Source organism: Ranitomeya imitator, chromosome 2, assembly GCF_032444005.1.
Source record: "Ranitomeya imitator isolate aRanImi1 chromosome 2, aRanImi1.pri, whole genome shotgun sequence".
NCBI classification, from domain to species: Eukaryota; Metazoa; Chordata; class Amphibia; order Anura; family Dendrobatidae; genus Ranitomeya; species Ranitomeya imitator.
Window position 1 is genome coordinate 623,509,346 of NC_091283.1, and position 26,431 is coordinate 623,535,776.

Sequence of the window (26,431 nt, forward strand, 5' to 3'; positions counted from 1 at the left end):
TGTTCCATCAGCATATGGGAGTTTCCTATTTAACCTGGCTTTGCTGGCATTTCCTCGCCGGTTATCAATGTATCCAGTGTGTCTTGTTACCTCTGCTCCCTGCTCCTGGAACCTTCTGGTCAAGCTAAGTTTGGATTTTCCTGTTTTGGTGTTTTGCTTTATTTGGTTTTTAGTCCAGCCTGCAGATATGTGATTCTTGCTGCTGGTTGCTCTAGTGGGCTGAAATTGCTCCTCATGTACCATGAGTTGGCACATGAGTTCAAGTAATTTCAGGATGGTTTTTTTGAAGGGTTTTTCGCTGACCGCGCAGTTCACTTTTGTATCCTCTGCTATCTAGCTTTAGCGGGCCTCATTTTGCTGAAACTGTTTTCATACTGCGTATGTGCTTTCCTCTCATTTCACCGTCATTATATGTGGGGGGCTGCTATTTCTGTGGGGGATTTCTCTGGAGGCAAGAGAGGTCTGTGTTTCTTCTGATAGGGGAAGTTAGATCTTCGGCTGGAGCGAGACGTCTAGGATCATCGTAGGCACGTTCCCCGGCTACTTTTATTTGTGTGTTAGGTTCAGGGTCGCGGTCAGCTCAGGTTCCATCGCCCTAGAGCTTGTTTGTATCTGTGCTTGTCCTTTAGTGATCCCCTGCCATTGGGATCATGACACAAAGATCCCCGAGAGGCCCGTACAGACCCCCCGGCAGCCCGCACAGACCCCCGAGAGGCCCGTACAGACCCCTGACAGGCCCGCACAGACCCCCGAGAGGCCCGTACAGGCCCGCACAGACCCCCAAGAGGCCCGCACAGACCCCCGAGAGGCCCGTACAGGCCCGCACAGACCCCCAAGAGGCCCGTACAGGCCCCCGGCAGGCCCGCACAGACCCCCGAGAGGCTCGTACAGACCCTGCCCGCACACACAGAAACGCACAGTCTCCGCCCACGCACCGCCCACACTCTTCCCCCTCTCGAACTGGATGTACAAGGAAAGAAAGGGTTTATTTTCATTCCGATATTTGTGTCCCATTGACTTGCATTGGTTTCCGGTATCGGAATCGGCGATACCCGATATTTTTGGGGTATCGGTCCGATCCGATATTTCCCGATATCGGAAGGTATCGCTCAACACAAGCCATGTGTCATCAGTGTGCACGTGTGCAGCATGCATTTTGTCCGTGCTGCGCAAAAACACCTGACGTCTGTGGGTTTTTCACGTGGACACACGGTCCGTGTGAAAAACCTGACATGTGTGCACCACCATCATGTTGTACTCCCTTGAAGACAAGGCACAGGCAGGAATTCATAAGATCTTTGTTTTCACATTTTTCAATACAGTATTTGGTAAAATGAGTGATGTCATTCAAAACTGCAACTCGTCTTGCTAAACAACAAGCCCTCATAGGACTACGTCCGGAAAAAAAAACAAAAGAAGCCACAAAACAAATTGGCCATGTCATGAATTGGTTAAATGATTGCACTATAAAAGGTTCCTGTGTTCTCAGCCTTGACAGCCCCTCATTCAGTCATGTAACCCCTCCCATACACTCACTGTCTGCACCGTGTGTGAGTGTCACTGCCCAGCACCTGCTGCACACACCGTGTCAGCAGTCAGTGAACTCCGCTCTGGCTACACCCTGTACATATACGTCCCGGCAGGTTGGGGGCGGGGTTTACGTACTAACACATATCGCCCTGGGGATCCTATCTCCCCCCGTACTTGGTTTGGTAGGGCTTGAAAACAATGCCTGGAGGGGGTGGATCAAACTAAATAGTAACAAGGCTGGGTGTGAATCTGGTAGTATTGTATACAGGAGAGCAGTGGCTGCAGCTGCAGCCATGTGGCATTGTCTCTATAACTTTTCCTGTGTCCTGACTTGCTCAGCCATGTTCTGTGCCTCCTTCTTATAGGTGCATACAGCTCTACTGGGGATTCCTGTGACTGGGGCTCATTATGTCTGTCACATTTCTAAGCATTCCTGAGGACTACAGGTGAGTGACTGTAACTGCTGGAGTGGGTCTGCGTGTGACAGTGCCAGGGTGGGTCCGCGTGTGACAGTGACTGCTGGGGTGGGTCTGCGTGTGACAGTGACTGCCGGGGTGGGTCCGCATTGTGACAGTGACTGCTGGGCTGAGTCCGCAGTGTGACAGTGACTGCCAGGGTGGGTCCGCGTGTGACAGTGACTGCTGGGGTGGGTCTGCGTGTGACAGTGACTGCCGGGGTGGGTCCGCATTGTGACAGTGACTGCCGGGCTGAGTCCGCAGTGTGACAGTGACTGCCAGGGTGGGTCCGCGTGTGACAGTGACTGCCGGGGTGGGTCGGCGTGTGACAGTGACTGCCGGGGTGGGTCGGCGTGTGACAGTGACTGCCAGGGTGGGTCCGCGTGTGACAGTGACTGCCAGGGTGGGTCCGCGTGTGACAGTGACTGCTGGGGTGGGTCTGCGTGTGACAGTGACTGCCGGGGTGGGTCCGCATTGTGACAGTGACTGCCGGGCTGAGTCCGCAGTGTGACAGTGACTGCCAGGGTGGGTCCGCGTGTGACAGTGACTGCCGGGGTGGGTCGGCGTGTGACAGTGACTGCCAGGGTGGGTCCGCGTGTGACAGTGACAGCCAGGGTGGGTCCGCGTGTGACAGTGACTGCCAGGGTGGGTCCGCAGTGTGACAGTGACTGCCGGGGTGGGTCTGCGTGTGACAGTGACTGCAGGGGTGGGTCTGCGTGTGACAGTGACTGCCAGGGTGGGTCCGCAGTGTGACAGTGACAGCCAGGGTGGGTCCGCGTGTGACAGTGACTGCCGGGGTGGGTCCGCAGTGTGACAGTGACTGCCGGGGTGGGTCTGCGTGTGACAGTGACTGCAGGGGTGGGTCCGCGTGTGACAGTGACTGCCAGGGTGGGTCCGCGTGTGACAGTGACTGCCAGGGTGGGTCCGCGTGTGACAGTGACTGCCAGGGTGGGTCCGCGTGTGACAGTGACAGCCAGGGTGGGTCCGCGTGTGACAGTGACTGCCGGGGTGGGTCCGCAGTGTGACAGTGACTGCCGGGGTGGGTCTGCGTGTGACAGTGACTGCAGGGGTGGGTCTGCGTGTGACAGTGACTGCCAGGGTGGGTCCTCAGTGTGACAGTGACAGCCAGGGTGGGTCCGCGTGTGACAGTGACTGCCAGGGTGGGTCCGCAGTGTGACAGTGACTGCCGGGGTGGGTCTGCGTGTGACAGTGACTGCAGGGGTGGGTCCGCGTGTGACAGTGACTGCCAGGGTGGGTCCGCGTGTGACAGTGACTGCCAGGGTGGGTCCGCGTGTGACAGTGACTGCCAGGGTGGGTCCGCGTGTGACAGTGACTGCCGGGGTGGGTCCGCGTGTGACAGTGACTGCAGGGGTGGGTCCGCAGTGTGACAGTGACAGCCAGGGTGGGTCCGCGTGTGACAGTGACTGCCAGGGTGGGTCCGCAGTGTGACAGTGACTGCCGGGGTGGGTCTGCGTGTGACAGTGACTGCAGGGGTGGGTCTGCGTGTGACAGTGACTGCCAGGGTGGGTCCGCAGTGTGACAGTGACTGCAGGGGTGGGTCCGCAGTGTGACAGTGACTGCCGGGGTGGGTCCGCGTGTGACAGTGACTGCAGGGGTGGGTCCGCAGTGTGACAGTGACTGCAGGGGTGGGTCCGCGTGTGACAGTGACTGCAGGGGTGGGTCCGCAGTGTGACAGTGACTGCAGGGGTGGGTCCGCGTGTGACAGTGACTGCCGGGGTGGGTCCGCGTGTGACAGTGACTGCAGGGGTGGGTCCGCAGTGTGACAGTGACTGCAGGGGTGGGTCCGCAGTGTGACAGTGACTGCAGGGGTGGGTCCGCAGTGTGACAGTGACTGCAGGGGTGGGTCCGCGTGTGACAGTGACTGCAGGGGTGGGTCCGCAGTGTGACAGTGACTGCAGGGGTGGGTCCGCAGTGTGACAGTGACTGCCGGGGTGGGTCCGCAGTGTGACAGTGACTGCAGGGGTGGGTCCGCAGTGTGACAGTGACTGCAGGGGTGGGTCCGCAGTGTGACAGTGACTGCCGGGGTGGGTCCGCAGTGTGACAGTGACTGCCGGGGTGGGTCCGAGTGTGACAGTGACTGCAGGCGTGGGTCCGCAGTGTGACAGTGACTGCAGGCGTGGGTCCACAGTGTGACGGTGACTGCAGGGGTGGGTCCACAGTGTGACGGTGACTCCCTAATGTGATGATGTCTGCGTAGTTTCTACAATGTATGGTAGCATTGCACCACTACGGTCTCCATGTATCATTACTGAGCACTGGCTCTTTAACAAAAAAAGTGTTCACATATTTATTTATTTATTTATTTTATCTTCCATCTGCGTTACGCAGAAGGATTTATTCAGATTACTCGGATCTTGCTGGACCCCCACCATCTGAAAAGACTATTCATATTCTTATGTGACAGTATTTCAAATAAACAAACAAACAGAACCTGCATATGGAGGTGCACACCACATTTGCACAATAATTTGAGTTTTTGCAGGTTTCAAAAGGGAAGATAGAAGTGCAAAAGTGTGTGGGGTTTAGCAGATGAGGGCGAAGGAAATCATCCCTCCGAGAAATACTGTAAATTATGGAAAGAATGGTGTAAACTATGGCGCAAATCCCACAGCTGGAATAGATTTAATACTCTGATGTGTAATCATCGCTTTAAATGAAATAGCCAAGCTCAGCTGAGTTATGGGGTTTGCTTTTCTCCCATTGAAGTGAATGGGAGTCATGGAAACAGCATTGCTAAGTGACCTCCGCTGCTTCCGTAACTCCCATTCATTTTGTGTTACATAGACGGCGTAGCACAACTGTGCCTAGCTGTTTCAGTGACCCCATATCTGGTGCTGGGAATTAGATGGAGATATTCCTGTCTCATCCATGAAATGTAAAAAATGGGAATGAAAAAATCTGAAATTTATTGCAGTGAGTTCTATAACTTGCTAATGTAGTTGTAGCAGCCATGGTGCCCCAGGCTTCCCAAAGCCACTATTTCCCAGATCCCAGTAAATCCTGTGCTTCACATAACCCATGGTGACTGTCAAACATGAAGGGGGCTGGCTGACTGCTTATTCAATTTGCTAAGCCGTTCCCTTTCCATCGTGGCTCCTGTATGGACAGGGAAGCGAGGCCACTTAGCAACTGGAATATGCTGTCAGCCAGGCCCCTTGACACATTGCTCTAGTCCGGTGACATGAAGAACACAAAAATTGGGTCATTTCAAACTACTTCCATAAAGCGAATAGATTCTAAGAGCTGAACAGAATTGCTTAAAAATAGTTGAGACTTGTCCTACAACAGTCACGTTGGAAAAGAAAACTCGCACACCACAGGCAGCCAGCCCCCTTCACACATTGCTCTGGTTTAGACTCATAAAAGTGGAGTAATCTAAAACAAATACACAGAATTCCTTTTTCCATTTTTTATGTTAGAAAAGGATGTGTTTTGATGGTATGTAGAATGATGAAAGAGTGACAAGAAGCGCACTATAGGGCATGACGTGGGCACGCCGAGCCTCACCCTGCCAGTGTCAGGCACATCTCCTGTATGACCACTCCGCGTGTTGGGATACACCACAATGAAAATGACTTTGTATCTGACCTATTTCTACTTTGTGTCCTTTGCAGTCCTTGTGATGAGCGGGAAGTTCACGATTCCTTCAGCAGTGTTATTGAAGATGTGGAGAATGAAGCCCTTCTCGAACTTCGGCAGCGTTTCCACAGTAGAGGTATTCCTAAAATCGAAAGCCTTTCAATAGAAGCACAGACATGGGGCCTCATGGGGATCAGCGATGGTGATTAGTGGTCCTACAAATCTAAGTCACAAGTGACAATCACTGCACTTTCTATTGTCCATTTTGCAAGAAAAAAAACCTTCCACACACAAAGAGTTTGTACTACGTCGTTTTCAGGCTGATTCTGCCCATTCTTAAGGCGGCTCCTGACGCTCACTATTTTATATATAAGAAGATACTTAGCAAAAATTTCCAGGAAGATGCTTCAGGAAATCCTGCCATGCGCACATGCCCCTCGGCTAATTTAGATGGCCGAATAATAGGGGAATGAACGTTCCTAGGCATGCTCATTCCCACCTATTGCTTGTTTAATGGCAGCAGTCACTCGACGAAAGAGCAAAATACTCAACTTTCAAGTTATTGGATGTTTAGGTCGCTTCAACAAGAAACCTAGGATGATCTGCTGCTGATAAACAGATGATAAAGTACCGATAACACACGCAGAATAATTTATTAATGATTGTTACGTGCAAATTCTTGTCAGTCTGTCTAAACAGGTTATTGAACAACGCCAATCCACTTTAGTGTATCTGATCGGTGGTTGTTTAATGACCTGGATCGTACTACATAAACCAAGAATTCAGTACAAGTGCAGACCGATTTCCGCCCACTCACAAAAATGGAAAAGATGGAGAATTTTTTTCTTTCCTCCAGCATATCCTCATCCGTGAGAATCAGATCACACTATTTTGACTCTGATCAGAGTATCATTTACATAATGGACCCGATTATCCCGGATGAGAGAATCGATGGTCATGTGGAATTGCCCTATGTGTTATTATATTATTAGGGGGACACATTGAGAGGCAGTTGTCCCAAGTAGTGCACAACCCCTAATGATTCAGGAGCGTCTGGCTCCAATGTTCTATCTGAGATATACTGATAACTAAATGAAGCATATAGTAGGTTGCAATCTGCATCTCTCTCTAGCTGCTAGTTTGGAGGACAGATATTCTTTAAATAGGAGTTCACACTGGGGGATAGCTTGGCACATCTCAGAGTATTTCTTGGCTGACAGCGCTAATTTGGTAAGTCATAGTATTCCCCATGAAATGATTCTGGGGCATTTCTTCTTACAACTCCAAATATGTTCCTCCTTTATTCCTCCTGTAAATATATGAATACATTTACCATTGTCAGTCCTGTATCAGTCTTTCATTCCAGAGGAAGCCACTAATGCTGACTTAATGTGTGGGGTGAAGTGCCCCGTCCTCTCCATGCCTGGAGACCCTTTGGTCTGATTTTAATATATTGGTTTCATTTTTTAACTCATTTTCTGTTATTACTTTGCCTTGAGTATACTTGTATACTCTTTCGTGCCATATTATTAGGTTTGCATCATTAGGGGTTAGGGGACCCTGGCTTCTTAATATTTCATGTGTGTCTGGGGCAGGATACTTATGGTGGTGTGGAGCGCTCCGCCAGGGTAGTGGGGTACTCGACACCGGGTCTGGTCTTAAAGGGGATATCACGGTGGCTGCGACCCGGTCCATGGCCTAGGCGTCCTATTAAAGGGGGAACGGTCTTTAAAGGGGAATTGTGAATGTGTCGTGATGCCACCTGTGGTGTTCTGTCAATAGTGGGACCGACACTGCTTTAAAGGGGTCCTCTGGGGGATGTTGTTGCAGCAAAGATGTAACACTTCCCACAGGTGAAGCGGGGTCCCCAGGGGTCCTATAGTGTATGGTGATGATGGTGAATGCCGGGCAATGAGTAAAGGACACAAGTTGTAAAGTCTTTACCTGGTTTAGTGTAGTTGGCAGGCCACAGTCCAGGGTACCAGGCACGGATGGTGATGTGGCCCAGCCAGCTCAGAGGCAATGGGAGAATCCCTTTTCCAGTAGAGGTCCGTGAGCCTTTCCAACTAGCGCCGTTCTATGTGAGGTCCCTGCTGCCTGAAGCTCACTGGCAAAGTCCTCTTTTCCCCTATCCTGGGACGGGTTCCTGCATGACGGGCAGCTTGAGCCATTTTACAGGAACTCTATCATGCCCCGGGATCCTCAGGTGCTGCATCTCAGGTGTGGTGCGGGTCGTTCACTTAAAGTTCTGAGCCCTCCGGTTTTGCCAAGTGTCTTACAGTTCCACTATAGCCTCAGGCTCCCGGTACCCGGCACTGCACTTCGGCTTTGAGGGTGCCCAGTCACAGTTCCCCTCTGAGCCCTGTTCCTCTCCTCTGCTCCTTTCCTCTGAAGCTCCACCACATACAACCCTTCGGTCTTTCCTTTCAGAGGCTGCAGCTCCCACGTGGCTGCTGGGCCTCTCTGTCTGCTCTCTGACTTCCTTCTCTGTCTCTCCTAGACTGCTTAACTCCTCCTCCAGACCAGGACATGTATCATATTTGAGGGAAGCTCCCCTTTATCTGGGTCCTGAGCTCCCCCTCCTGGTCTGGATTTGGAACATGTTGCCTGTGAATGCTTTACCTGATAAAGGGAATTCCATTATCTCTGAGCATGATATCACCCATTCCGAAAAGAAGGCAACATCACTGCAACAACCAGTTACCTGGGGTGTTGCAGGTGCAATCCCTTGAGTATCATTGAAACTAATGTGCAGCTTTTATTTTTAGGTCTGTTTTGAATGAAGCTTATTTCTTTTGCATTTATCTGGTAGTTTGTGTAGTATATTTTTACCTGTGCCCTTATCACCTCGTTTTTTTTCTTGTTTGCCTTTGTATCAGTCTGTATAGACTCACCCTATTGTGTATTTATACTCTGGTAGAACACACAGAACAGTCAGACAAAGAACCCCTATGGTAGACTGGCCTCTAACTATCTCATACACTGAGAGATCACTGCCAGTCCGCAGAAGCTAGTGATGTAAAGTGGGTTCCCATAAACATAAAATATGTATCGCTTTATAGATCAATGTTTCCTGAAAGGAGACGTAAATGTTTTTATCAGATGGTACATAATATATTCCAGGAGGTTCTCTGCCTAAGGCCTCATTCTGATGTCAGTTTTTTTTATGTACGTATGCAGTGTTTTTCATGGAGATAACACATACCTCGGATAATCTATGGAGCTGTCCACAAAAAAAATTACAGAGACATGTATGACTTCAAGTCACAGAACAAAATTACAAATACAGACTATGAGTCTGTGAAATCACTGACCACAACACATTGCCATTTGTGTGCTGTCCATTTTTAATGTTGCAATAGAAAAGAGAATCTTTATTTTTTTTTTTCATTTTTTAATATGAGAAAATAACTGAAAAATCGCTGGTGGTAAAAACTGACCAAACAATGAGGCTGTGTGCACACGTTGCTGATTTTTCACGGTTTTTTTTCACGATAAAAACGCTATAAAACCGCAAATAAAAAAAGCATACAATATGCATCCCATCATTTAGAATGAATTCTGCATGTTTTGTGCACATGATGCATTTTTTTCCATGAAAAAAACGCATTGCGGTAAAAAACGCAGCATGTTCAATAATTTTGTTGTTTTTTTTGTGGATTTCTCACTATAAAATGCATTGGGAAATGTCCGTAAAAAAACGCATAAAAAAGCATCAAAAACGCGGATAAAATGCACAAAAAACTCATGCAGATTTCTTGCAGAAAATTTCAGGTTTTTCTCACGAATTTTCTGCAAGAAATCCTGAACGTGTGCACATAGCCTGATGGAAATCCTTCAATGGTTTTACTTGCAATTCCATTTTGTAATTGGTGTAAAAGTAACTTATCCTGCAGATCGATACAGTTCCCAGTGATGTAACACCCACTGGTCACCAAGTTACTACCTATCCTGTGGATAAGTGATAACTTTTTTGAACCAGAACTTTGATATGGCTTTAAGAGGACTTAGACTTAAACCCCTTCATCCCGAAAATTGTTTTCACCTTCCTGACCAGGCAAATTTGTTCAATTCTGACCATTGTCACTTTTTGAGGTCATAACTCTGGAACGCTGTAGGTCTTTTATTAAATAAAAAATACTTCACATGACACTAACTATGATACATTACAAATAAAACACAATAGAACAAAACATGAGAACAGAGCTCCAATCAGACGACAACAAACGACAAAAATCACAAAGAAATAAACCAGAAATGGAACCAAAATGGAGAAAGTTCATGACCTACAAATCGGGGACAAGAAAGAAAAATTCCAATAAAATAAAGAAAGCAAATGACAGAATGGAGGTGCAGGATGGGTGCAGCACATGTCAGAATGGAGGCGCAGGATGGGTTCAGCACATGTCAGAATGGGCGCAGGATGGGAGCAGCACATGACAGAATGGGGGCGCAGGATGGGTGCAGCACATGATAGGATGGGGGCGCAGGATGGAGCAGCACATGACAGGATGGGGACGCAGGATGGACCAGCACATGACAGGATGGAGACCATATACCAATATAAATGCTCGCCACCCGGGCGTGGAACGGGTTCAATAGCTAGTGTATATATAATATATATATATTCGTCTAAGGGGTACTTCCGTCCGTCCGTCTGTCTGTAACGGAAATCCCGGGTCGCTGACCAATCAGCGACAGGCACAGTGCCCCCTCCCTACTCCCCTCCAGTCAGTGCCCCCTGCGTGCGTCACTGCTGACACATGACCCGCACACGGTGCACAAGGTGGGCCTTGAGGGCCTGGAACCGGTTAGAGAGATCCCCCAGGGGGGGGGGGGGGCGGCTGGACCTTCCAATGGCACCTGGATCAGGGCTACAGAATCAGAAGGGTCGCACTCCAAGAAGGAGGCTTGAGGCCCGGACCCCTCTTATCCTTAGTTGTTTTCCTGTTATCCTTTTTCTTTTGCTGTCACCACTCCCCCTCTCCCTCATCCAGACTGTCACTGGATGAAGGTTCCTGGGCAGACATGGTGTCCTTTTGCTCCTCCCTTTCAAGTCTCTTGACTTCCTCGCTCAATTCGCTGTCTTTAGGATCCTCAGCTGCAAGTGAAGCACCCGGGTCAGAGTTTAGGGACATTACTCCCTGCCCTCTGTTCCCATGGCGCTGTTCCTGCTGCCTGATATTGGATGGCGGCAGCCTGCTCCTCATCAGTTCCCTGCCTCCTTCGCCCCTACTGACCCCTTCACCCGCAAGATTAGTCCCGGCTTTCGCCTGTCCCACACTCGCCGCTTTCAAGACCGCATTGGCAAAGGAACGCGGACAGCGACTGAACGGGTGACCGAGGTCACCACACAAGTTACACCTAATCGTGCCACAGGTAGCAGCGAGATGGCCAAGGTCCCCACACAGTGCGCATTTCTGGGTGGTACACTGTGCACTGAAGTGTGTGGGGCTGCCGCACCTGTAACAGACCTCAGGCTGCCCCCGGTAGAAAATCAAGATCCTGTCCCTCCCCAAAAATGTTGAGGAAGGGATATGGGTAACGGTGTTTCCTGAAACCTTCAATTTCACTATGAAGGTCCAGGCTCCTGATCAGATACCATGGTCGTCAAGTGTCTTTTCGGAAATACCGACGATGTTGCCGTATCGTCCAACCCAGGTGGAGATGTCGACACAGGAAAGTGACTCTTTACTGGTCAAAACGGTCACCTTCCTGACTGAGTTCTGGCGGGATATTGCTACAGGGAGGAAACCCTGCCATTCGAGGCGACCCCAAGCCAGCTCATGGCGATACCAGAAAAGCTCAAGGCTCTCTGGCCTCATGAAGCTGACATCGAAGTAGGAGGTCCCATAGGGATGGATCAAGGCGAAGATGTCATATGCCACGAAGCCCATCCCCAGCAGGAGCTCAGCAACCTTTGACCGATCAGGACAGGCATCCTTGCTTAACCACTGGAGACGGGCCACGTTCCTGCGGTTACTCCTCTGCCCTGGTGTCGGCAGAGACCAGTCTCTGTCCCTCTATCTCGGAAGGTGGAAAGACCGTGTCTCTCTATCCAGAAAGACAGATCAACCTCCCTCCCCTCTACATTGATGGAACTTTCCCCTTTCCTCAGGGCGTCCAGGAAGCGCTGTTGCAAGTCACCATCCTTTGGGTCACCAGACAAGGGCGCACTACTACCCCCAGCAGTGACAGCTCCTGAATAGCTTGGGGCTAAAGCCTCACCACTGCCGGGGGGGGGACAGTGGGACCACTACCTAGTTCCCCTCCACCAACATACGTAATGCTCGCCTCATTCACTCCACCACTACTCCCATCATTCACTCCACCACTACTCCCACCATTCGCTCGACTACTACTCCCATCATTTCCTGCACAGCTCCTTTCATTCCCCTTACCATTGCCACCATTTCCCATCACTTTATTACAAGTATTCTCACCACCATTTGTCCCACTGTTTTCTGCACCTTCCACAGTCACATCCATTCCTTCCTCGCTTGTGTCTGGCTTCTCTGCACTCACACCTGCTGAACCGGGGGAGGGGTTCAGAACCACACCCGTTTTCCCTTGATTGGTGCTGGCTCTCTGTTGTGTCTCTGGAGCGACCTGACCCCCTACTGCAACAGTTTGCACTTTATTATTCTGGGCCCGCTGCTTGTTGGAGGGCGCCACCTGTTGTGAATTCTGTTATCGAACTCCATCCTGTGGTCAGGAATGGTACTTCGGTGAGTTCTGTCCATGGACTCCCTCTGGTGGCTGTGAGTGGAGCTGCTGCTTCTGAGGTTCCTTCCACAGGTGACGTAGTTTATTCTTTGGCTGGCTGTTCTATTTAACTCCACTCAGATCGTTACTCCATGCCAGCTGTCAATGTTCTAGTACTGGTTCAGTTCGCTCTTGGATCTTACTGGTGACCTGTCTACTCCAGCAGAAGCTAAGTCCCTGCTAGTTATTTATTTGTTCATTGTTTCCTTGTCCAGCTGGCTATCATGATCTTGCCCTGCTAGCTGGAAGCTCTGGGATGCAGAGTGGCACCTCCGCACCGTGAGTCGGTGCGGAGGTCTTTTTGCACACTCTGCGTGGTCTTTTTGTGGGGTTTTGTGCTGACCGCAAAGATACCTTTCCTATCCTCAGTCTGTTTAGTAAGTCTGGCCTCCCTTTGCTAAAACCTGTTTCATTTCTGTGTTTGTGACTTTCATCTTATCTCACAGTCAATATATGTGGGGGGCTGCCTTTTCCTTTGGGGAATTTCTCGGCGGCAAGGTAGGCTTTATTTTCTTTCTTTAGGGCTAGTTAGCTCTTAGGCTGTGAAGAGGCGTCTAGGTCGTGTTAGGTATGCTCCACGGCTATTTCTAGTTGTGTGATAGGATTAGGGATTGCGGTCGGCAGAGCTCCCACTTCCCAGAGCTTGTCCTGTGTGAGTTTAACCATCAGGTCGTTCTGGGTGCTCCTAACCACCAGGTCCATAACAGCCACCTGCCCTGCACCAACAGACTTCGGGGTCCTGGTGTCACACTTGGGTGCTGGAGCACTCTGTCCCCCTGTCACAGCAGGGCGCCCAGTGTTCCCTGCAGATGATTTATCCTGCTTTTTCTGTGCTTTTTGGACACGCTGCTCCCCTGTCGCAGCGCGTGCCGCTTCTCCGTTGAGGCGCACTGCGCCCCTGTCACAAGTGCTCCCCCCTTTAGCCGCACCATGTTCCTCGGACCTGCCCCCCACAGCCCTGGCCGGCTCAGCCGTAGTGAGCAGGGATGGAGTCTGCCCACACCGTCCCCCTTTCGCAACGGCATGGACATCCCCCCCCCCCCTGCCCTCCTTGGCCCCAGTGATAACCGGCTTAGCGACAGAGGGCAGGGAGGGAAACTCCTCGGGGTCCCCTATGTCCGGCGCCGTGAGTACCCCCACAGCCTCGCCCCTGCACTGTTCCCCGCAAAAACTGCCGCACCGCCGGACATCCTCCTCCTGAATGCAAAATTGGCTGGAATCGAGAGCGGATGCCATGTTGCATTTGGAGAGTCCCTAATGTGTCTAAACAGTGGAAACAACCCACAAATGACATCATTTTTGAAAACAGACCCTTCAAGGAATTTATCTAGATGTGTGGTGAGCACCTTGAAGCCCCAGGTGCTTCACAGAAATTTATAACATTGAGTCGTGGAAATAAAAAAAAAAGTCTTATTTTTTCCAAAAAAGTGGTATTTAGCCCCATTTTTTATTTTATTTTTTATTTTCACAAGGATAACAGGAGAAATTGAGCCCCTAAAACTTTTGTGCAATTCCCCCTGAGTACGCAGATACCTGATATGTGGTGGAAAACTACTGTTTGGGTACATGGCAGGGCTCGGAAGGAAAGGAGTGACTGTTGGGAGCTCAGAATTTGATGGAATGGTTTGCACGCCCCGTGACACATTTGGAGAGGCCCTGATGTGCCTAAACAGTAGAAATTCCCGACAAGAGACCCCATTTTGAAAACTACAGTTATAGTAATGTTTATAATGCTTTTGGTTCTATTAGTGTATGAATTGATAATGTGGTGTTATGTGTAAGTTGTGCGAAGTGCATCAGATTATAAAAGTGTGTCAACAGGGAAAAAATGATTTAATTAATTTATGGATGTGTGGTACACTTTGAAGCAGTCATTAATGCAAAGGCCAGGTTTCTCAGGGCAGGTTTCACAATGGAAAATTGTGTCTTTTCATATTCCTCTCTTGGAGCATACTCTGCACCTTTTTTGTGCTCTTCCCTTCTTCGCTGTTTGGGGAACCTCTCCTGGAAAACGTTGACATGGGACGATACAGGCACTATCCGTTTCAGAAGTACTGGGACCCTCCCCTTCCTGAGTGCCAAACATTAGGGCCTTGATGCATACCTCCTGAAACTGAAGGAAGGTCCCCGTATTGCCTGGAGATTGAAACAGCACAAAAGCATTATACAGTGCCATCTGTACAATGTTCACTGTCGATTTTTTTTTTTTTTGTTTGTTTGTTTTTTGTACCATACGTTAGCTTTTTGCATGGCACTGTATGGTTTGAGGACCTGGTTTGAGAGATCTACCGCCACCATGTACTTCTTCTAATCCAGGATACAATCTGGCTTTGTGACTTGTGTTGTGGTACCTCTAACATTGACAAGTGAGCTGTTGTCATGGTGTATGGTTGTCAAGATAAGAACATCCCTCCTTGTTTTTATACTTGATCACCAGCATGTTGTCGCTGTATTGGGCTCTGCTTTCGCCCTCTTTCAGCAGTTGCACAGTTAATGGCTAAGGGAGTCCTCTCTGACTTTTTTTTTTCTCGCACGGTGCCACATGCAACTATACCTCTGACAGAGAGGGTCTTGAAGAGTGGGGGATACTGATGTGAAAGTTATCTACGTAGAGGTGATAACCCTTATCCAGCAATAAGTGCAGCAATTCCCACACAATTTTCCCACTCACCCCGATGACAGGGGGTTACTCAGGGGAGTCAATCTGGGTGTCCTTCCTTTCGTAGACCCAAATCTGTGGGTGTACTCTGAGGTACTCTCGCACAGCTTGTACAGTTTAATTCCGTAGTTGGCCCTCTTACTGGACATGTATTGTTGGAATCTTAGCCTTCCTTGAAATGAACCAGATATTTATCTATACAGCTGTCCCTTTGGGAGTTGTATGTCTCAGCAAATTTTCTGTTGAAGTGGTCAACTACTGGCCGAATTTTATATAGACGATCAAAGTTATGATCGTCTCGTTGAGAACACTGCGCATTATCACTATAATGAAAACATTTTTGCATCACTTCAAATCGTGTCCTTGTCATGGCTAGAGATGAGCAAATTTGATCAGGTCAGGGCTTATTCGGCAAGCTATAGCGCTTACCGAATAAGCTGCAGAGGGAACCCGGATACATGGAGTGCTCCTTCTGATCAGCTGTTTGGCTCCGCAGCTGCATGTGTCCCAGCTGTGTGACAGTAACGACACATGCATGGAGAGCCCTGCAAACAGGCTATCCATGCATGTGTTGTGACTATCACACAGCCGCGACTCATGCAGCTGTGGAGCCGAACAGCAGATCAGCAGGAGCACTCCATGTATCCGGGTTCCTCTGAAGATTATTCGGTAAGCGCTACAGCTTGTCCCGATCAAATTCGCTCATCTCTATTCATGGCCATACTGAATACCAGTGTGCTATAGAGTATATCAGTACTCCAGTATTGCCGAAGCTCTGGTTTTCTGACAATGCCCATATGCAGCACAATACCCAAAATGTCATTATCTCTGCTGCATTTACAGGGTCAATCTGCCATATGATGACATGGGATTTGAGGTGAAAAAATGATGGGCATACAAATTTGTCTGGGCCACCATAAGATTCATTATTTCCTCGCTGAAAAAGAATTAGAAAAAGTCCGTTTAAGTGAGGCCAAATTGGATTCCTGAGCTGCCCATGATATCCTGAATAACAGGCTGATAATTTTCAGTCGGTGGATTCCATATGGGATCAATTGCTGTAGGGGTTGCCTGTTCTAGGGCACCTTGCTAGATGAGGAGGAGCAAGAGAAATAGAGGAATGTGGGATCTTTGTCACTGCTTCAATCAATGTCTGAGGCAAGGAAAGCTTATGCCTCCTCTGGTGAATAGTGTTTTCTTGACAAACGGGACATTTTTATTTTATTCTTCAACATTGGGAATGTGTGTGTAAGTGGTGTATTGTGTGGGGCTTGTGTAAAGAGTACTATTTATTATAAAAAGTAGAGGTAAAAATTTAGAAGAAACACTTAGAAGAAAAAATAAAAATAAAAATCAGTAGATATAAAAAATTGTTAAAAATTACAGTGACGTTCATTACACTAATGCCCTATTTATAAAGTTACTCGGCGCTAACTATTCTTCATTTTGCTTTTGCAAAAAAAAAAAAAATCACACTCCGCTCGCTCCCCTGATGAAGTTAACCATCAATAACAATTCTTCAATTCTTTTTTTTTTTTTTTTTAGCAAAAGAAAAATGTTACCTTCCTACTCTCTCTTTTTTTTTTTTTTTTCTAAAAGAAAATCGGACATCCCTAACACTGACTTCCGCTACTGTAACTAGCTTGAAAAAGAAAAGGTCGCTGATCAGCAACGATACTGATCAGAGCACAACGGCCATGGAAAGAGCACAGATACTCAGCCCAGGACGCCGCACAAAAAGAGTGTGCCAAAAATACAATTGGGAGTGTGAGTGATTGGGGATAGGATGGCGGAGAGCTGGAACAGGGATTGGGGAACTGCTTCTGCTGCTGTAATCACAGATCAGGCACACGTCAGCCAGAATACAGCACAAATTGCAGGAGACAGATCGCGGGAGGATCGCACTGGCCACGAATACTTTTTCTCTAAGGCTGCCGTCACACTATCAGTATGTGGTCAGTATTTTACATCAGTATTTGTAGCCAAAACCAGGAGTGGAACAAATAGAGGAAAAGTATAATAGAAACATATGCACCACTTCTGCATTTATCACCCACTCCTGGTTTTGGCTACAAATACTGATGTAAAATACTGACCAAATACTGATAGTGTGACGGCAGCAGTACAACTGCTCTGCACACCAACTCTGAGATAAAGATGGCGTGCAGAGCGGTGATCGCTATTTTAGATGAACGCTTTTGGTGCTGATTGGTTGAACAATAATGACTGACCAATCAGCGTCAAAGGGATTAATCAGGTGAGGTGACGTGGCTATCCCCCTACCTATTGTGATTAGTTCTGTTTGAGACAGCACTACTCAAAGCATGTCACATAGTTTGCTGTTTTTATAACTTTATTGTGACCTTGCTTTTATTGGCTGATCAATGCTAACCAGCCAATCACAGTGATCGCCGACGCAAGGTGATTTTGGTGGGCGGTATAGCCCCCCAGGGCAACATGCAGGGATATCCTGCAGTCAAAGAAATAGCGCGCTGTATTTATATGCTTCGCTTTGCAGAAATGCAGCTTCCGCAGAGCAGTATATACACGACGCATGTCGGAAAGGGGTAATCATGTATGTCTGCTCTATTGGGGTACATTCACACGACCTTATTTTAGGTTACTGCTGTCAGTGTAAAGCAAACTAATATCACACGGACAACGCTAAAGACCAATGTTGCTCAGATGACCGTTAATTTTTACATAGACCAAATGTCCGGGTGAAAAAAATGAAGCGCAGCATACACTATTCTCTTCTGTATTTTCAATTAACGTGCCCATTTAAGACTGAGTGTTTAAAAAAAAAAAAAATGCGGATCCCATATGGATCAACTGTAAAGCAGACTATGTCTTTTACGCATGTTATTAACGTATGAAACCGGTTTTATAAAAATGTAACCTAAATGGAAGATATCTAAGTAGGGTGTTATATAGTAGCTTCACTCTATTTCTTACTGAGATAAAAACATTACAACACATTTGTTGGTTCTGTCGGGGCTTACGTTCAAACCTTCCCTCCCCCGCATATATTCCTATACTTAAGACACTCAGACATAGTAGACTGCATCTGGGTGCCTGCCTCCAGGAGGCATATAAGCCCGAAAATGATGCAACCCAGAGCACACGTTGACCTTGTTGGCACCATTATGGTCTATGGCCCAGTCGGCGCATACGGCTGAATTCTGTCTTGGGTGGGAATTTGGACGTTAGCCCCAACAGGACCAACGAACGTGTGACACAACGCAATGTTGAAAGCACCTTAACATTCGACAGTTGGTTATGGCCGCTCAGCAAATTGCTTCAGACCTTCATGAAAACCTACCTTAGGTGCTCCATTAACTTCCAATTGTGTTACATTAAGTTTTTTCTTTTTTCTAGGAACTAGTCCTGATTCATTGGGTGACCACTACTCCGCCACCATGAGAATCCTTGCTAATATGCCAAGTCGAACAATTGGTAAGTATGGCAATTTTGGGATGTGCTCCCTATTTATAAAATAAAACCTCAGGCATTTCAGGTATAAAGTCCACTTAAACAAGTAATGCTCAGACTCCCACATTGAACTTTGTTAAATTTGTTAAATTTAGGAAGATAGGTTTTTAGTTTGTTTTAAATTAAAAAAAATTATATGTTGTTGATGTGCTGTCACCGCTGCAACCAAAACACTGAGACAAGAAAAGTGGTGGGGAGCTGGTGCTGGAACCAGGGAGATTGAGTACCTGCTGAATTTATTTGAGTTATTTTACAGAGTTTGGAGTCCACTTTCCTGAAAGTGGACAAGCCCTTTAAGAAGTGAACACATGTTTGGATCCTCACTGTCCTAAGGGCTCATCTTAGTTTGTAACACAGGGGAGAATAAACAGCACTTCAAACTTCTCAGGAGGGATATTTCCTCAATACTGTAACATTGCAACGTCCCTGACCTTTTTCTCCTTTCTTTGTACTTTTCATATGCGGAGTTCCTAAAGAAGGTTTTTGTGGGTGCAGAAATGCCATATATGTAGATGTCAACTGCTGTTTAGGCACCCTACTGCAGGACCACCATTTATATTTCTCCTGTTGGAAACAGGGGTCCATCTGTATGCCTTTTTTTGTTGTTGTTTTGTCTCTTCCTCTTTCTCTCACCAGAAGAAATTGCTAAAACACAGCATTTATCACCTCACATAACTGGGCAAATTCACTTCACCCACCATGTACTGATGTAGTGTTGTCTGTCTCGCATACAGAGAACAGTTTTACCTCAGACATTGTGCTCCTCTACCATTCACCTTATATATCTGCCTCACTCAGTGTTCCTGTATTTCCACCACAGACATAGCTGACACCTCATACAGTAATTGTATGATACACCACATGTGATATCTGCAGCTTCTTCTTGTCCTCACATGATGGTGACTGTGTGGAAAGTAATGTTACTCTGCTCAATGTGGTGGAGCAGGGAGGATACATGTATTCTGTACACTGCTGGGAGAGGAGTAGCCTGGGGGTAAGAGGATGTTACATAGGTGATGAGTCAGTATGGAGAATACACTGCTCTCATTATTCCCTATAATTAGAGATGAGCGGTGTTCGAGTCGAACTGTTTGCCAATTTCAAATTCGAGCTGTTTTGGGCGGTGTTCGAGTCGTTCGACTACCCCGAACAATTTGCTTAAAATTCGGCTGTTCGAGTTTCTGTTCGATAACTGTCCGTTCACCAACAACCTAGCTTGATTTGCACATTAAAACTGTTTATCATTGTTAATAGACTGTTTCAGTGTATAGTGGGTGGGGGGGGGGGATAGATCTGTGCTGAAATAACTTCGATCTCCATTTTTTTTTTCTTTCCCGCATTTACAGTGGGGCGGTGCAGTCTCTCAGCCTATCAGCAGTGCGCACACACACAGCAATGTGCATGTGATGCACACAAGCAAGGGCATGTGTCATTGGCTGTGTATGTCACATGTCCTTGCCCTATAAGAACCAGCCATTTGCCCCGTCGCCACCATTTCCTCACTGCTGCAGCTTAGTGTTAAGGCCCCTTCACATTTAGCGACGCTGCAGCGATACCGACAACGATCCGAATCGCTGCAGCGTCGCTGTTTGGTCGCTGGAGAGCTGTCACACAGACCGCTCTCCAGCGACCAACGATGCCGGTAACCAGGGTAAACATCGGGTAACTAAGCGCAGGGCCGCGCTTAGTAACCCGATGTTTACCCTGGTTACCATGCTAAAAGTAAAAAAAAACAAACACTACATACTTATCTACAGCCGTCTGTCCTCCAGCGCTGTGCTCTGCTTCTCTGCTCTCCTACTGTGCTGTCTGGGAGCCGGAAAGCAGAGCGGTGACGTCACCGCTCTGCTTTCCGGCTCACAGCCAGTACAGGAGGAGTGCAGAGCACAGCGCTGGAGGACAGACAGCGGTAGGTAAGTATCTAGTGTTTGTTTTTTTTTACTTTTAGCATGGTAACCAGGGTAAACATCGGGTTACTAAGCGCGGCCCTGCGCTTAGTTACCCGATGTTTACCCTGGTTACCAGTGAAGACATCGCTGAATCGGTGTCACACACGCCGATCCAGCGATGTCCACGGGAGATCCAGCGACGAAATAAAGTTCTGGACTTTATTCAGCGACCAACGATCTCCCAGCAGGGGCCTGATCGTTGGTCGCTGTCACACATAACGATTTCATTAACGATATCGTTGCTACGTCACAAATAGCAACGATATCGTTAACAATATCGTTATGTGTGAAGGTACCTTTAGACGGCACCGCTGCTGCTGTGGCCGCTATACAGACTAAGAGTGGGTTTTTTTTTAGCTAATTGTCGGGACTGGTTGTAATATCAGCCCTTTTCAGGGTAGGTTACAGCAGTTCATAGCACTGTTTGCCAGGCAGGTCTGTGCCAGTGCTGTGCAAGTGTTTGTCACAGCATTTGGTGTAATCTAGCTCAGCCAATCCTTTTGGGCTGGTAGCATTGTCTGATAGTCATCTGAGTAGCCCGCCTGTGAAACTAACTACACCGCCTGTGTATCTCTATTTTCACTGCATCTAATCTAGTTAATAGTTTAGAGCCTAGGAGCAGTGTCTGCACATCAGCTGAGTAGCCCGCCTGTGAAACAAACTATACAGCCAGTGTATCTCTATTTTCTCTGCATCTAATCCAGTTAATAGTTTTAGGCCTAGTACCACAGTTTGGCCACTCAGTTCTGCTCGGTTTTCATCCATCGGTTGTTGTACCAACAACTACAGATACAGAGTTGCCAATTAGTTAAGCACTAAAATGACTGGCAAAAGGCCTGCTGCTGGTGGAAAGGGGAATAGGCGTGTTGGAAAGGGAAAAAAAGGTTGTGTCCGTGGGGTAGGTGGTAAAGCAACAGTAACATCTGCAGAAGAAAGACCATCTTCCAGCCAAAGTAAGATGTCTACTTCTTTTCGTGGACAATCTGATATGATCCCTTTCTTACGACCATCGCTACAAGCATCGCCAAAAATTCCAGATGAGGCACAAAAACAGCAGGTGCTTGAACGGATATCAAGTGCTCGTTCAAGTGGGCTCTCCTCCATGTCAATTTCAACATCACAACTACTCCAGTCCTCAGAGTTGTCACTCCAATCGCACTTGCTTCCTCACAGCTTCCAAGTCTCCAGCTGCCTGTTGAGCATGGGGTAACACACATTGTTGAGTCTGTAGAGCTGTTTACGCATACTATAGCCTGGGAATCAGAGGTCTGCTCCAGAGCTTCTGTGAATCCAGACGAGGAAATGATCTGCACTGATGCCCAGAATCTTTGAGAGTCGGATCCAGGCCCAGATGAAGAAGGTTCTGAGCATAATCTAGACCCTCGTTCCCAAACTGTAACTCCTGTTGGTGGAGACCATGAGGAAGATGATGATGAGATTGAGATACTTGATTGGAACGAAAACTTGACTTTTCGGTCGGGGCAGGAAGAGGTTGGCTCTGAGGACGACGGGTGTGAGAACACACAGGATGATGATGACGAGGTTGTAGATCCCACTTACTGTCAACCGTCAGTCCATGAGGTCAGCAGAGGAGGTGGAGTAGGATGCTAGTGACGAGTCTGACGACGAGGTAACGGTGCGCCTTCCTGGACAGAGACGGAGTACTGGAAGCACGTCAACAACTGCATCCTCAACCCCAACTGTGCCTCAGACCAGAAGTCATGGTGGCTCTTCAGGTCGCACGGGCTCTAAGCCTTGCATAGCCTGGGCATTTTTTTTTTTTTTTTTTTAAATAATAAATTTTTATTTAAAGTTTTCGGTTTACATTTACGCGATAATCAAGATAATAAAAAATAAAAAAAAAAAAAATCAGGATAAGTCTTTACATACAATCTGAACAATAGTGCATGTGGTTAACTGACATGCAATCATACAACCTAACCAAAGTAAGGGAAAGGGGGAGTGGGGGAGGGGAGCCCGAGTAAAGAGGTGTATAACGTCTAAAGGGTTTGGTAGGTTATTCTGAATCCGACTGAATGTAGTTAGTTGGGTATAGTACCGGTGTGGCAAAAGGGGTGTGGTTGGTGTATTCCGCCCAGGGGAGCCATATTTTCTCGAATTTTCCAACTTTGTCCATTAGTATAGCCGACAATTTCTCGTTGATCATGTACCAGGTGAGGCGTGTTTTGACCGCGGAAAAGTCTAAGTTTGGTTTTTTCCATGCCAAAGCAATGATTTGTTTCGCTGCTAAAAATATAAATGAGATAAGGGATCGGGTATGATTAGGGATGTTGGGGATGCGCTTGTTAAGTAGTGCCTCCCATGGTTTTTTTTTAAGGTTAATGTTCGCTATGGAAAAAACCAAATGGTATATCCTAATCCAGAACCTTCTGACAATCGGGCAAAGCCACCATATATGGAACATGTCTCCTGTTGAATTGCAACCTCTGAAGCAATTTGGGGAGTGGTTAGCCACAGCTTTAGCTACTCTAGCGGGGGTCAGATACCATCGGGTTAACACTTTGTAGTTGGTTTCTAACATGAGTGTGTTTAACATTCCTCCAGTAGATGAGGACCAAATTTGGGACCATTCCGAGTCTGTCAGGGTAGATGCCTGGGCATTTTTTGACATCGCAAAGGATGACCCAACTCATGTTGTCTGTAAGATTTGTCAACAAAATCTCAGTAGAGGCCAAAAAATCACTAGCTTCAGTACTTCATGCATGAACCGTCACATGGATATGAGGCATAAGTTGCAGTGGGAAGTGTTGTGATAGGCAATTCAGTATCACAATGGACATAGCGGTCAGAGCACATACAATGATCTGACAATAACCCAAAATAATAGAACGAGCTCTGAGACGTGGGAACTCTGCAGACCGCAATCCCTAATCCTCTCCAAACAACACTAGAGGCAGCCGTGGATTGCGCCTAACTCTGCCTATGCAACTCGGCACAGCCTGAGAAACTAAGTAGCCTGAAGATAGAAAATAAGCCTACCTTGCCTCAGAGAAATACCCCAAAGGAAAAGGCAGCCCCCCACATATAATGACTGTGAGTTAAGATGAAAAGACAAACGTAGGGATGAAATAGATTCAGCAAAGTGAGGCCCGACTTTCTTAACAGAGCGAGGATAGGAAAGATAACTTTGCGGTCTACACAAAACCCTAAAGAAAACCACGCAAAGGGGGCAAAAAGACCCTCCGTACCGAACTAACGGCACGGAGGTACACCCTTTGCGTCCCAGAGCTTCCAGCAAAACAATAGACCAGCTGGACAGAAAAAATAGCAAACAAATAGCAAAGAAGAACTTAGCTATGCAGAGCAGCAGGCCACAGGAATGATCCAGGGAAAAACAAGTCCAACACTGGAACATTGACAGGAAGCATGGATCAAAGCATTAGGTGGAGTTAAGTAGAGAAGCACCTAACGACCTCACCAGATCACCTGAGGGAGGAAACTCAGAAGCCGCAGTACCACTTTCCTCCACAAACGGAAGCTCCCAGAGAGAATCAGCCGAAGTACCACTTGTGACCACAGGAGGGAGCTCTGCCACAGAATTCACAACAGGGAAGCTCACTGTGCCACAATGCGGCCTAGTGGGCCGGGTCAACCACCGTCTGCCCCATCAAGTGCATCCGCTTCCTCTTCATCCTCTGTGACTATGGGGACAGCAGTCGCACATGGTTTTGGATGCAGACCTTCCACCTCTTTACCCGCAACAGCCAGTGTGATTGGCAGGTCGTCAGGACATTTGCTGGTGGAAACACCTGCTGGTGTTGAGCGCTCTCTGACATCAACACGACATTTTGATCAAGGCAACATAACATCTCCGCCTGCACCTTCCTCACAGACCAGCAGTTTGCCGGAGACACCCTACTCAACTCCGTCTAAGCACGGCAGCCAGGCCTCAGTCCCTCAGATGTGGACAAGTAAAAGACCATTTCCTATTTCCTCCTAGCCATGACAAAGCTAAGAGGTTGAATTTCTCCATTAGCAAGCTGTTGGCTACAGAAATGCTGCCTTTCCGCCTGGTGGACACAGAGGATTTTCGAGACCTTATGTCCGTCGCAGTACCCCAGTACCAGATGCCCAGTCACCACTACTTCTCAAAGAAAGCTGTGCCTGTGCTACACCAGCATGTCGCACACAACATCACTGCTTCCTTGAGAAACTCTGTGTGTGACAGGGTGCATTTCACCACAGACACTTGGACAAGTAGACCTGGACAGGGGCGTTACATGTCGGTGACTGGGCACTGGGTAACTACGGCGACATCAGGAGAAGGGGCTGCTGTCCAAGTCTTGCCGTCGCCACGAGTTGCATATCGATCCTCTGTATCTAGAAGTTCCTCCACTGCTTCTGCCTCAACCTCCTCTCGGTCCTCCACCTGCACCCAAAGCCTGTCTGGTAATGCCACCCACGTTGTAACTGCGCAGAAGGAATCCTGCACACCTCCTCACTATGCTGTCACCAGGGCTCAACGGCATCAGACAGTGTTTACATTGAAATGTCTGAGAAATGTGAGTCACACAGCAGTGGAGTTGTGCTCAGCTCTGGAGGCCGAGTTCCATCAATGCTTGTCTCCACTCAACCTGCAGCCAGGGAAGGCTGTGTGCGACAATGCTGCAAACCTGGGTGCGGTTCTTCGCCGGGGCAATGTCACACACGTGCCTTGTATGGCTCACGTTTTGAACCTGGTTGTCCAGCAATTTTTATCCCACTATCCCAGACTAGATGGGCTTCTGCAGAGGGCACGGTCGCTGTGTGCTCACTTCTGCCATTCGCATCCCGCAGCTCCACGACTTGCATCTCTACAGAAGTCGTTGAGCCTGCCAGTTCACCAGCTGAAATGCGATGTGCCCACACGGTGGAATTCAACTCTGCACATGTTGCAGCGACTGTGGCAGCACCGATGAGCCCTGGGGCAATACGTTATGACGTATAGCCTGGGCCAACGAGATCAAGAGGCGGGGCATATCACGCTGCAGGAGTGGTCTCAGATCAGGGACCTATGCACCCTTCTGCACAGTTTTGAAATAGCAAAGAAGATGTTTAGTGCTGACGATGCCATTATCAGCATGACCATTCCGGTGATTTACATGCTGGAGCACACCTTGCACAGTGTTCGGAGTCAGGTGGTGGAAGAAGAGGAGGAGGAGGAACAGGAGGAGTCATATGCGGAAGGGTTCATATCTCCAAGGTCAAGAAGGTTGGCAGCACCAAGGCGGCTGGCATTGGAGGCTGGGGGAGAGGGGTTACCGAGGGCGCATGGTAGCAGCCAAACTGTTGAGGAAGGTGCAGGAGGTGAGGAAGAAGTGGAGGACGAACTGGCGCTGGGCATGGAAGACTCATCAGATGAGGGAGACCTTGATCAAATTTCTGTTGTGCGAGGTTGGGGGGAGAGGGCAGACGAAGGAAGCATGATTTTCACCTCGCCACCACCAAGACAACAAGGACTTGGTCCTGCTGGATGCGCAAGACACATGAGTGCCTTCTTGCTGCACTACCTGCAACATGACCCTCGGATTGTCAGAGTCCGAAGTAATGCCGACTACTGGGTTGCCACACTCTTAGATCCCCGGTACAAAAGCAAATTTGGCAAAATAATTCCTGCCGTAGAAAGGGATTCACGCATGCAGGAGTATCAGCAGAGACTGTTACAGAATCTAACATCTGCTTTTCCACAAAACACCAGTGGAGCACGTAGTCAATCTCTGAGTTCTAACTTGCCAACCGTGGGACTATCGAGTCATCACTCAAACCGTAATAGTAACATCGTATCTGGTGGTAACAGCAATGTTTTCCAATCATTTCAAGATTTTTTTAGACCATCCTTTGCAAGGCCACAGTAGAAAAGAAGTCTGACGCACAGCCAACGCCTAGAGAGGATGGTACAAGAGTATCTCCAAGTTAACATTGATGCCATGACTGTGGAACTGGACCCTTGCTCATTTTGGGCTTCCAATCTTGAAAAATGG

The 26,431-nt window shown here is 48.1% G+C and overlaps 2 protein-coding genes across 2 annotated transcripts in view; one reads left to right on the plus strand and one right to left on the minus strand.

The window, feature by feature from the left end:
• Positions 1-26,431, minus strand: part of LOC138665226 (transmembrane channel-like protein 8) — a 179,796-nt gene that overhangs the window by 138,217 nt on the left and 15,148 nt on the right. The gene's annotated exons all lie outside the window — the stretch shown is intronic.
• Positions 1-26,431, plus strand: part of TMC6 (transmembrane channel like 6) — a 108,939-nt gene that overhangs the window by 37,176 nt on the left and 45,332 nt on the right. The window contains exons 2-4 of the mRNA XM_069752514.1: positions 1,896-1,976; positions 5,621-5,721; positions 18,388-18,465. Coding sequence (XP_069608615.1) covers positions 1,939-1,976; positions 5,621-5,721; positions 18,388-18,465 — 217 coding nt within the window. The 5' untranslated portion in view covers positions 1,896-1,938. The remainder of the gene's footprint in view (positions 1-1,895; positions 1,977-5,620; positions 5,722-18,387; positions 18,466-26,431) is intronic.